Genomic DNA, 13,994 nt, shown 5'->3' on the forward strand with positions numbered 1-13,994 from the left:
TTTTCTTTTTACTGTATGATTAATCTGTATGAAATAATATTTCACATGTTAAAATCTCAAATACTTGTACTCAGCTTGTTTAAAAATTTATTTATTCTGCTATTTTCTTGTTGCCATTATGGTTACCTATGAGACCAATGTAAACATATTTAAAACATACAGCCAAATCCCATGGAGTGACATGCACCATCATTGAACTCTAATATATAAATCATTGGTTCTAATATATAAAAGAAACTTCATATAAAATTTCAAGTCTAAAGATCAGATCATTTTTGAGATATTATGCAGACAGACAGATAAGAAAAAAATATATTTTTCCAGCCCTATGAGTAGGTTTTGCTTGCACTCAGCCAATAAATAGTTTTAACCAATCCTCTAAAAATAAACAAAAAAATTCAAACACAGGAAAATATATATTATATATTTAACGAGAACTGGTTCCTTAATTTACAGTTGTAACAATATTTTAAATTTAACATTTAATGTAAAAAAAAACACACAAAGTATGTAAATCACACATTTCAAAAAGATTGAATAGGTGGCATCTTCACTTCTTCATCAGTCTCGATGCCAACTTCCTCCATCAGTACTTTCTTAGATTTAGGATAGCCTTCCATGATAGCATTTATAACATCCATACAGAGTCTCTTCCTCTTTTTGTACTCTTTGACCAGTCTTTCATGATCTATTTTTATCCTGTTTCTTTCCTCAGCTGACACCAACACTGTGTTCTGTGAAAGTTTTGCTAGCTTGGCCATTAAGGTTTCCTCCTTTTTCTCCAGTTCTGCCAACTGTTCTTTCGCCTCAAGAGTGGTTGGAGCTGCCAACAGCTCCCTCAGTGAGCTCTCCGCCTCCTTCACCTGTTGCTCAACGTTTTTGTAATTTTCTGTTACAGTATCGGTCTGAAAAAAATTGGCTTGAAAATATTGTTATATAAAATAATTCATCTATTCATTTCAGTTAATACACAAAATAAAGGTTATCAGTACATGATATTACAAATTGCATGTCTATTTAACTATTAAAAACACACTCCCATACATTTTTTTCTTTTATTTACACGTCGTAATCATACCACAAACACAATATTAAGGTTTCATTGGTGTCATAAACAAAACTGTATTTAAAAGAATTGGTCCAAATAAATATTAACAGATTTTTATGTTGTGTCCAGTACATGTAGATCACGTTATATCTTTTACAACAATCTCGAATCTTTTACAATAAAAATAAAAAAAAAATTTCAAAAATGAGTAATATAAATCTGTTTAAAAGTACATCATTTCCATTTGAAAACTTTAGGCAAAATACGCATGGTATTATAAAAAATAAATCACAATAAGGCATAACATTTATTCTATTTTAGATAGAAAAGTCCAAAAGAGTAATGTATAAAACTCTTACTGAATCATTTGATCAATAATATTATTCTTTAAAATTGGCAGCTTAAATTCTTTGTAGTAATATTTCAACTGCTAGATTTATTTTTACCTGGGTAAATATAGCATATAATCTGTGAGAAAATGTAACAATTTAACTTTTGCCTCACATTTGTTCATATTTTGTAAAGTAATCAGATAGTAATTATATTCTGTAATTTAGTAACTTTTAAAATTTGCACTACATGGATTTTTAGAAATTATTGAGAATTAATATAATTTTTAAAATTCCTCATTAAGTTACCTTAGATTCAATATCCTTGAGTTCCGAGTCTCCAGTGGCATCATTATCTGGCTGCTTCACACAGTAGATCTTTTGTTTCCCATAGATCTTCTCGCAGATGCTGCCTTGCGCTACCAGGTCATCAAGTGCTTTCTGTACCACTGCTTTGCCAAACTCCTTGTGCATGTTCTGAACAATGTCATTGGCACTGTAAGGCCTATTGGTGGACTGCATATATTTAAACACTCCTTCAGTTGCCATTACGTGTCTACACTATTCCAGTTCTGTAACAACCAATAACAAGGTTTTATAGATAATTTTCCAAGACTAACCAATTACCATGAAAAATTGATTTTTTTCTTATGTTTTGGATTTGGAGACTTGGAGGATGAAGACGCCAGAGTAGGAAACTGGAGATTGTATCTCCCTCATTAAACAACAACAGGTAATCTTTTTATCACAAACCTATTAGTAATTCAGATTGTCTTTGGAAATGAACAAATCTCAAGCAGCTTGGTCAATCCCACTTTCACCAGATACCCAAATAGTTTATTAGGACAGAAGGACCCCTGATCAGCTCCATTTCACAAAATTCTCACCGGTCCTATTATAAAGTCAGTTAGCCCTACTTTTCCATTAAAAAAGCGATAGACTGATTGCTACTGTACGTTTCTATTTATTTTTCACCACTAAATACAATTTAATACAAACATTTCAAATTATAAATCACAAAAGAAAGCAGATAAATATAATTTTGAGAAAAAATAACATGCTAGCAAAAGGAAATATCAAGAGTGGAAAATAGCTGAGGAATTAATACTTTAAGCAGCTCTTCCTGAAGTGACTGGTACAGTATTGGTCATTCTGTAGAACTCTACTTTCCAAGGGCCACTGGCAGCTTCATTCCTCAACCTCTATAAATGCTCCAATGGCCTTTTAACATTTTAGTTGGTACTGCAAGATGATCTAGTTGTCGAGAACATTGGTGTCAAAGTGATTACAGAGGAACATAAAATAAAAGAACAGTCAGTGATTAAATCTACAGGTACAATGTTCCTTTTATCTCTTTGACTGGAACTGTGTTATAAGAGAAATCCATCCTTACTCCAACAATCTTAACAATATGTCTCTATGTACAATGGTAATAGTTAATCAATTATAATACAAGTTCAAAACATTAGTAAAGAGGAAGTTGCTAACATGTCAGCAGTAAATAGATAAAGCTGTCAAAGCACCTTAGAAATTAAGCAAAATAATACGACCTTCAGTTTCACTGGAAGAACACAAGGAGTATCCCTGTCATTAGCATTTATCCGATTCATATTTAAGTATATGCTCTAGCTTGTTGATGAACATCTATTGTACTCAGTAATGTTCACCCACACGTGTAGAACAAGCCAGGATATCACTGCCATCATAAGACGAAATTTCATTAACTTTAACTCCTTAATTAAGAGGGGAACATTACTTCAAACTAGTGCTCGGCTTTGGTTGTGGTATTAGTGCTGAACAAAATAAATAAATATTGATATGAATTTAAAATGTGATTTCTATATCCGCATTCAAAACTGGACCATCTATGACCCTACGTTATAGTTGCACCATCACAACCTAAATTTGTCCTTGCAGACAGTGAGTTTTGGACAGCGTCTTTTCTCCATTTAGTATCTCCATTTAGTATAGGGGAATTTGCTAATGTCAGCAATAAATAGACAAAGTAGGCCTACCTTAGAAATCAAGCAAAATAATATGATATTCGATTTCACTGGAAGCAATTATCTGATTCTCAACTGCAAGTGAATATATACCCCTATAGCACATAAAGGATTAATAATTGATTATATCATAACTACAATTTGCTACCCTTCAACACAGTTTAACGCCATCCAAACATATTACCCAAGTTATTTTTATAGATGATTTATTGAGAATCCAGCAATCAGGGTATAGCATAATCATAAGTGAAATATCTGCAAATCCAAAACATCAAGTCAGGATGGGCTACCTGGTCTAAGGTGCTAATCTCGGATGAAGGAGTTGACCTTGGAGTCATGCGTTCGAATCCCGGATCTGACATTACAGTTTTTTGTTGTCTAGTGTACACCTATATGAGAGTCACTAATATTTTCAAGCTAACGGGAAGGCTCACTTTAGATTAACAACGGTTGAAAGGTTGGCTTCGGGGAAGTTGACGGGACCAGTGTATTTTTGTACAAGTCTATCAGACTACAAACATTTTTAGTCTTTACTATTACAACAAAAAAAACCATTTGCTTAATGTTATTTTATGTTTTAAAAGGCATTTATAATAACTCATTACTATAGTAATAGCCTAGGAATTAAAAACAATTTAAACCATAATGCAAAACCATGAAAACCCTCACATTAAAAATACTGTGTCAAGGAGTCAAAATGTACTAAAAGAACTGAATAAATTTATTATGTATTTATTCTGTAAACATACAACTTTTGTAAGATTATTTGTTAGATCAAACACACAACAAACAAGTTTAATTTGAGGATTATGGCAAATAGATTTTTTCATCAGATTTGTGTCGATGGGATTGAGCATTCCTGTTGAGAGTTAATTATGTTAATTAATCATGCATATCAAAACAAAAATTAATACAGTTCACTCAATTTGTGTATTTATTTCCAATATTTTGTACTCTTGTAAATTGAAATGAATGAGAGATTTTCATGGGGGGAGACCAAATTTTTAAGTCATCTCTGTTTTTTATTGTAAATTTTAAGAATGCTGTTTTATAGTTAACTCTAAAAAAGATCAACTTGTTTGTATATGTTTTCAATATTTTTATTGTTTGAAGTTAAATGTAACATTGGGCATGTAGCTCTAATACTTCACATCAATAATTAATTTTTTATTCTGATAAAGCATGTATTATTAACAGGATGTAATGTAAAAATTACATTACTCTCCTGATAATTCTTCAAATCACCTATTTTAACTGGTTTTTTAAATACTAATTTACAGTTATAATTTTATGTAACAGAAATACTTAAGAAATATATTTTGATTCAAAATATTCATTACTCTCTAATTAGGGCTTATTTTTATTGAATTGCAACAGAAACTTGTTGCCTTATTGGTGGGATAAAACTAAAATTGTTCATTTTTATTTATTAATGAACTTGATGTTGTTAGTTAGTTAAATAAATAAATAATACTACAGTAAGGTCTTAATGTTAATTACTATACTCAAAATATTTTAGAGATTTGGTTATTTTACACAAAAGGTAAAAATTATTGCTATTACATGTCACTATCGTATTAATTTCTATAATAAGGAGAGGAAATGTTCTATAAAACAAATTGGTGAAATAAAACTGGTAATATAAATAAAACCACCATAATATTTGTTATGCAATATAATTGATCATAAAAGCAGTGACAACTAAAAAAATAAACATTTTTCAGCTTCACCATTACAAGATACAGATAGCATCAGACTATATCAGATGAAGGAGTCGTGCAGAAAAACGTAAAATCATGAGGATACTGTGAAAAAACATATAAACATTTAATTACATAAAATACACTATAAAACTGTTAAAATCTAACTAAAATTAATAACTCAGACTGTAATGATAATTTAAATACAGGCAATGCTTGTTTTCTAGTGTTTTACTTGAGTTCAAACCGCAAACAAGATATTCACACATCAAAACCAATTTAAACATTTAATTTGTTTTCTTTATATGCCCTGTGTGAAACTATAACACTAGATACAAAATCACTGTCTAAGTTCAAACAGTTAATTTTCTATTAAGGTCTGAAACTATTAAATTAATTGTGTAACAAAGTATAAACAGTCGTGAAACTATAAATTAATTTAAAAGAGTTTGAATGCTATTTGATAGGGGTTTTCTTAATATACACATTATATTAGGGTCTTCCCTCATTTAGGACTTTCTATACTAATTTAGTTTAGATTTTAAATTGTACAAATAATAATAATATTATGATTAGAAATGCACTGATGATATGGAATTAAAACATAGTATTTTTTTTTAGTGTAGCTTAATTGTGGAAATAATTAATTGAGTTGAACTTAAAACACAAGTAATATTCAAGCTCAGTTACAAATTAGTAGTATAACATACAACAATAATAAAGTCAAGTACAGATCGAAGTTGTTTTATTATTGAAGTAAAGCACCTCAAAACTGTGATGATGCCGGCTGGCATTATCTTGCCAGAGGAGGCAAAACGTGCACTCATGAGGCCAGCCAGTGCTGCGTTGACCCCCAGCAAAGTGTACACGTTCTCTGGATCCTGTGAGGCCTGATACCCACCGAATCCCAGAACTAGGCCAAACCCAGCTCCGGACAGCAGCGATATAACACTTCCTACAATACAACTGAGTACATTAATTGTAGTAGAGCTGGAGGTACAAGTTCTCCGTATTGTGTATAACTAGGCTATTAAAATCCAGAATCCAATGTCAAATTCCATCTCTTCACAACTCTCATGATATAGACATCTCTAAAAAAACTCTATGCCTTTTTAGCTGATATAAATAACTCAGCAATCTTTAATCGATATTTCTGATAGTATATTTTCTCGATAAGTTAATTCGTTTAACACTAAAAATTTACCAAGAAACAAGAGTCCTTTAGTTGTGATATCTTGAAAGAGATAGGGTTATTTTACAATGTTATTCAGAGAAACACAACTAGAATGTTGAGAAAATATTCATAAGGTAAACAAAATGTTCTGGCCCCTATTAGATTCAATGTATATATTTTAAATACGTTTTAAATTTTACAAAAGAACACATTCACTCCACAGGTAGATATAAAATTTGAAAAAATAAAGCAAAATTCAAGAATTGGAGATCAGAAATCCTGGATTTTCCAATACAGGAGATTTTCAAATAGAAATTCAAAAGTCCAATAGTGGTGAAAGTATAACGTGTATGAAGGGAAACTTACCACTACACAGTAATTATTCATGATTAGCTTGCCTATATACGAGACATTGTACTACGAAGAAACAACATATTTTTTATGTCTAAAATGCAACTGGATAATATTCTGAGAGTATTGGAACACCTTGAGTTGCCCACTGGTGTGGCATGACGCACTTTTCTAATACACAGTATCGCCCAATAGTGAGGTCACACCTTCATGAACATGGTAGGACAGTTTAAAAATGTTTCTCTTAGTATTTATTATTTGCTCAATAGATTTTTTGCATATACAATACAATACAATACAAATTCACTTTATTCATAATTTGTACATAACATGTAACAAACATAAAATGGCGTCAGTTTATAATATACCATACATTACAATAACCATGGTATCATAAGATAATACAAGGTGCATAATGCCTACTCAATCTACAAAATTTTTATTCTAGGCCCATGAAAAATCGGTCATTATAACAGTTATCATTATGTACAAGATTACTTTGTGTATTTTACATTTCAGTCCTTAAGGCTATTAACTAAAGACAAAAAACTCATCAAATGAATAAAGTGTTCTACTAATCAAATACTGCTTTAGCTTATTTTTAAAGTTTTGAAAATTGTCAATTGCTAAAATATCTTTAGGTAAATTATTGTAAAATCTAATGCCTGCAACTATTGGTTTTTTCCTTGTGAACTGCAAATTAATCTGTGGAGCTGCCAATTGATTACGGTGTCTAGTTAAATAGTTATGGAAGGTGCCTAATCTAGGTAAGCTGTAATTAGCTTTCCTTACTTCTAATATCGTGTCCATAATGTAAAGCCCATAAATAGTTAAAATACCTAAATCCGAAAATATTTGTTTCACTGACTCCTGTCTCTGTAAATTTAACATAACCCTCATAGCCTTTTTTTGTAACAGCAAAATACTTTGCAAATTAGCATTACTGGTTGCTCCGTACAAAGCAACACCAAAAGAAATATGCGAGTGAATATGTGAGTAATAAACCATTTTTAAAGTTTCCAGATTACAATATTTTGAAATTGATTTTAATGCGTAAAGACCAGAAGATATTTTCCTTTGAATTACCTGTATGTGACCATCCCAAGTTAAGCATTCATCCAATGTCAAACCTAGAAATTTAATTTTATCTACTCTTTCTATTTGTGTGTTCTGAACCTCAATTTTTGGCTGTGGACTGAGTTTATTTTTGTGTGTACAAAATGAAATATATTTAGTTTTATCTGCATTAAGTGACAAATTTTTTTCACAAAAATAATTATATATTGATGTCATATTTTGGTTTGCTATATTTTCTATTTCGTTTAGAGATTTATGAGATATAACTAGGTTACAGTCATCTGCATACAAACACATCTTACTATTTAAATTTAATACAGTATTCGGTAAACCTTTAATATAGCACAGAAATAATAAGGGGCCAAGTATAGAGCCTTGAGGGACTCCATATTTAATTATTTTCATTTTTGATTTAACAGAGGTTAGTTGCCCATTCTGAATATGAGGAAGTTCAACGTATTGTTTTCTCTCTTTAAGATAGGAAATAAACTAGTTCAACGGCACACCCACAATTCCTAAATGTTCTAATGTTCTAATAAGAGTATTATGGCAGACTCTGTCAAATGCTTTGCTGAGGTCCATAAATATACCGAAAGCACGATTACCCGAGTCCACAGAATCCAGAACTGACTCCACAAACTCAATTCCAGCAGTGATGACAGATCTACCCGACCTAAACCCATGCTGCTCCTCCTCAAATAACCCATTAGTTTCTAAGAATTCCACTAACCTAATATGCATTACACGCTCAAATATTTTGGAGAAGGTTGGCAGTATTGACAATGGACGATAATTAGTAGGATCAGTTGTACTACCTTTCTTAAAAACTGTTTTTATTTTAGAAATTTTCAGTTTTTTTGGAAATATTCCACTCACAAAAGAAGAGTTAATAACATGCATCAATGGTTTAATCAATAGATATTTTGCATTTTTTATAATAGGCATAGGGACATCGTCATACCCCGCAGAGAATTTATTTTTAAAAGATGATATGACTTTATCAAGTTCGATTTCGCTTAAAGGCTTTATACGAAGCTGTTTGATGGGTGGATTTTGAGTATTTAAATTATTACTATTATGGTTAACACAGATAGGGAAATTTTGAACTATACTGTCATCTACAACATTTATGAAGTGACTATTAAATATTTCACAAACTTTGTATGGATCGGAGCTCATTTGGCCATCTGCAATCAATCTAATGTCATTGTTTCTTTCTATTTTAGGTTTTATATGTTTATACAGTTTTAATTACGGTATGAAGTAAGAATGAACTGTTTAGTTTTTGATGGATAAAGACCAGAAGATAGCCTCTGAGTGTCTATGGGACAAGGAACAGCGCGCTCATCAACTCTTATGTTAATTATGTCCATAATGAAATCTCAAACAAGAAACCTGTGTCAATGAGACTGTCTACATATGTGTAGAATTCGCTATTCCTCACATTTTGCACTGAGAAACATTACCTAATCTGACCAGAAATATCAAGCAATATATAGAACACACTGCTCAAAACCCCCTGCTCACAAGGTTCCAAAGAGCCCCGTTTCCAGTATGCCATCTGGACTAAGCATATTTGTTTAGAGTATTGAGAAGAAGTGTGTGTAGAATGCATGAAAATAAACTAAATATATTTATCAACAGTGTTAGAAACCTAATAAAACATTGTAGTTTACTATGTTCATGTGTACATTAAATATAAATCTCATGTTATTTATTTTATTATTTTGTCTCTAGAGTAGTTTAAGAAATAATCAAAGGGGGTTTATCAGAGGATTAATTTAATTATTATTAAACTATATACATATTACATGATGATTATTTTGAATTGTTAAGTAAAGCCTGTGTTACAAACCAGTGCTAACATTGAATAATTGTTTACATCAACGCGTTGTATGGTGCACAGTTCAGAGATATTTACATACAATGTCCAAAATGAAGGCCAATCATTCGACACAGACAGTCATGATCATTAATCTGTGATTACTTAGGAATATCTTATAATCCAATTAAGTAAAATAATGCCATTTAATAGACATTCCAAAATACGAACCAAATAAAACACACACGCACAGAGTCTATAATTAAAAAACAAAATTCATAAACTTATGCCATCTCAATTATAGATGGAAATTATTTGGAAAGATTAAAAAAAAAATGGTTGAACATTGTGTATACCAAACTTGGGAGTAAATACTCTATACACTGTTGCATCTCAATGGAACCACTTGGCTGTTACAGGTTAAATTATTTACATACTATCTGGTCTAACCTTATTATTAAGTAAGAGTATGGTAACGACGTGAGAGTACTATTTTTATTTTGATCTGGTTCTGGGATTGTTGGTTTAATCCAATGTTATATACTCACAGCTTGAACCAATTTATTCTTATTATAAGGCGCTTCGCTCGATCGCTGCATTATCAAGTAAAAACGGCTATTATCTGCTATGCTAGTATAAGAATGGTTGTAATTATTCAGATGATCAGCGAATTTAGACTGTGTAAATTATATTGAGGGCTGATATGTGCTTTTTATTATGGGTTTTAAATTATCTTCCCGTTTGGCCTGTGTAAAAATGTTCAATGCACTGTCCATCCATTTCAATCTATAAACACCTGAACTGGAATAAATATCTGGTTTATCAATTGTTGGTTTAATTTTGTTCTGCAATTTGTTGCTGGTCCCATATACCACTGATAACCTGTTTTTTAAACGTATTGGTTAAAATATATTAAAAATCTTTGTTGTATTCTATTAAAGTGAATTTGGAGGTTTCTCGTGGAAGTGGTTTATTGGAGTTATCAAAATTAGAAAATGCGGTGAAAACCATGACTGTATGGCCGAGTTGAGTGTCATGCATGGACTGGTTGGTTGTTCAAGTACATGTCCCTGATCAAGACGTCTTCTTCGTTATCTGTTACATCTCGCTCGGGTCGACCGCATTTTATGTATCATAAATTTGATAGTTCCTCCTAGTTACATGCGTTTTGAAACCAAACAAAGAAACCCAGAAGCATTAAAAACAATACACAAATCAGAAAAACTATGGTTAAAATATAAAATTGCAAATCTACACACAAAAAAACGTAGGCTGAACAGAACAGTTTACAAAGCACACCTACAACGAAGTAATGAATTATACTCCATAGAAGCAGAACACATTTCAACTAATTGATGTATGATTAAATCATTACTAAGAAACCGCAAACAAAGGATTTAAATAAAACTAAATAAACTAATTCAGCTAAAAATGGAAACTAAATTGGCATGCAGTCACAAAATTTATACTAGATAGGTAAAATGCAGTAATATAACTTTCAAAATTGATGAAGTTACTGTTACAGAAAGGGCTGAAACACAATTTAACCTCAAAATCTAATGAACTCTATAGCATCTTATTGGTCACAAAGTGCCATCCAATTGTTACTGTTAAATATGCAAAATTAAATCAGGTATGAAATAACCCACAAAATTGACTGAATCAAATCATAACAATCAAACAATTCACCCTAAAGAAACTAACACTGTAAAAAGTATAAAATATAAAGTCCAGGAAGTTGGTGCAATCATAACAAAAGCTGATAAGGGTAACACTGTAGTTATCATGGACAAACAATTAGGACACAAAAATTACAGATTTTCTGACCAAAAATAATATTAAATTATTACTGAACAATCCCACCCAAAAGTTCAGTAAAGAAATTAACAGCACTATTAACAAATGCACACATTTTAAATCCTGAAGTAAGAAACAGACTGAAAGTTACATACTCAACAGGTCAAAAACTCAGAGGCCTCCCAAAAATCCATACACAAGATAAACCTATCAGACCCCTAATAAATGCAATTGGATCATCATCATCATCATACTACGTAGCCAAAGCAGTAAATATATTAATCATACAGAATTTTGGTCCTGACTGCCAACGAAAGTTTAAGGAATTCAACTGATCTCATTAATAAAATAGAACACTTTGTTGTACCTAGTGATGCAAAACTATTATCATTTGATGTACAAAACCTATACACTAATCTTCCTATAAAAGAATCCATAAAAGTCCTTAAACACAAACTACAGAACATTGAATATCCATAGAACAGATCACTTAACAAGTAGAAATAACAAGTACAATAGTGAAACAAAATCATTTTCATTACAACGGCTGATTTTACAGTCAAGAAGATGGTACAGCAATGGGCTTGCAACTGTCAGGCACTATAGCAGACATGTACCTAAACCATTTCCAAAAACAAATCTTAAATTCTGATAACAAACGCATTGAGAAAATAGTTTAATGGTACAGGTGTGTTGAGAATGTAATCACCCTAATAAATGGTAATTTAAGATAAGTAGAAATGATCCAAAAACATATAAATTCCTATCACACAAAAATACATCTCACATTAGAAATCGAAATTGATAAAGCTCTAAACTATTTGGACATGACTAAAAAATATATAAACAATAAGCATGCATTTTCAATATACAAGAAACTCATATTGACGTGGTATTACATAAATCATCCAACCATCCAAGACAACAAAAAATGGCTTCCTTTAGATCAAGTTCTATAGATAACAAAACGTTCCCATGAATAAAAACGACTATGATAAAGAGCTACAAACCATAATATATTTAGCATAGAACAATGGTTATAATCAAGATGACATCTATAAACTTTGTATAGATAAAAAAAAACAAACTGACAACTCCAATAAACCACTTCCACGAGAAGCCTTCATTTCAATAGAGTACAACAAAGATTTTGAATACATTTTAACCAATACGTTTAAAAAACACAGGTTATCAGTGGCATATGAGACCAGCAACAAATTGCAGAACAAAATTAAACCAACAATTGATAAACCAGATATTTATTCCAGTTCAGGTGTTTATGGATTGAAATGCACTGACTGTGAACATTTTTACATAGGCCAAATGGGAAGAACATTTAAAACCCGTTTTAAAGAGCACATTTCAGCCCTTAACAAAACTTACACAATCTAAATTCGCTGATAATCTGAATAGTTACAACCATTCTTATACTAGCATAGCAGATAATATAGAAATATTACACCATTGCCCCAAAGGACAAAGATTAAATAGATTAGAAGACATAGAAATATATAAAGGTCATTGCACAAATGAGAAAAATATTTTTAATGAAAGAATCGGCGGCAGGAACTATCCCATTTGACAGAACATCAATAATAGGAATACATACAATGCGGCCGACTTGAGCAAGATATAACAGATAACGCTTTGACCAGGAACATGTACTTGAACAACCAACCAGTCCGTGCACGACACTTAACTCAGCCGTACAGTCATCGATTTCACCACATTTTTAACTATTTTAATTTTTACAATTCGACTAGTTGAACTTTTAATTAATTTATTTTATGTTATGTGTTTGTGTGTGTAAGCAATGGAATCAACTTCTGTAACTTTTCACAGCATTTTTCAAAAGTTAACATAAAATGTTAATTTGTATCACTGAAGTAAATTACACATATTTTTGACCAGTACCCACCTGCCTTAACATACCCAACTATTCCACCAATAAGAACAAAAGCGGCATAAACAAAACTTAAATAATCAAGCTCCATTATGCTACATAGCCATGATGAATTGACATCTTTTGGATGATGTGACAGCTGATTAGATTACACTAACTACAGATTGGGCACAATAGCAACGAAAATGACATCCACATTTCTCTTATCATCAAGGGGATCAGCCTCTCCTTCTTTAAGAAAACATCCTAATATTACTTAATTTAAATATTAGGAGTACATATCTAAAAATATATAATTTTAACTTTTAATATTAAGTCAAATGAAAACATCAACTGAAAAACAAGATGCATTTTTACTATCTCACTACAATATGTAAACTTCTTTAAAGAAAACAACCCAATCTATAAATATGATTTAAAAGGAATGTCTCCAAGTATTTTGAATTACTTTGCTGTGAAATATGTTTCAGAAATGTAAATTGTGTATTTTCCAGAATTATAATTAAACATGCAACACATCACTATACATATTTTTTTGTAAAAACAAAAAAATTATGTGTCAAAGAAAAATCTGACTTCATGTTCTAATAAGGAAAAATGAAGAATAAGAGCCTATATTTGACAAGAGAATGTTATAGTAGGTGAGAAATTTAAATTGTTTATAAATACAACAATAAACTATCATCACAAACAACCATGCATTTACCTTTTGCCCTTTCCTAAAGCTCCAAATGTTTGTACAAATAAATCAACTCCTGAAGTCTAGAGAATTATAATGAAAACATGTTAA

The 13,994-nt window shown here is 31.1% G+C and overlaps 1 protein-coding gene across 7 annotated transcripts in view; it reads right to left on the reverse strand.

Moving 5' to 3' along the window:
- Positions 1-397: 397 nt before the first annotated feature.
- The window catches only part of LOC124368993 (homologous-pairing protein 2 homolog), a 59,215-nt gene continuing 45,618 nt past the window's right edge, over positions 398-13,994 (reverse strand). For 3 of the 7 annotated variants that reach the window (XM_046826599.1, XM_046826643.1, XM_046826636.1), the window contains exons 2-3: positions 1,687-1,949; positions 398-905 (exon numbers count right to left, since the gene is read on the reverse strand). In XM_046826599.1, the coding sequence (XP_046682555.1) occupies positions 525-905; positions 1,687-1,926 (621 nt within the window). In that variant the 5' untranslated portion in view covers positions 1,927-1,949 and the 3' untranslated portion in view covers positions 398-524. Of the gene's footprint in view, positions 906-1,686; positions 1,950-5,845; positions 6,036-13,219; positions 13,410-13,994 lie in introns of those variants that run through there. The other 4 variants (XM_046826615.1, XM_046826608.1, XM_046826590.1 and 1 more) reach the window with 3 other exon arrangements.

This window comes from Homalodisca vitripennis, chromosome 1 (assembly GCF_021130785.1).
Source record: "Homalodisca vitripennis isolate AUS2020 chromosome 1, UT_GWSS_2.1, whole genome shotgun sequence".
In the NCBI taxonomy this organism is placed as follows: Eukaryota; Metazoa; Arthropoda; class Insecta; order Hemiptera; family Cicadellidae; genus Homalodisca; species Homalodisca vitripennis.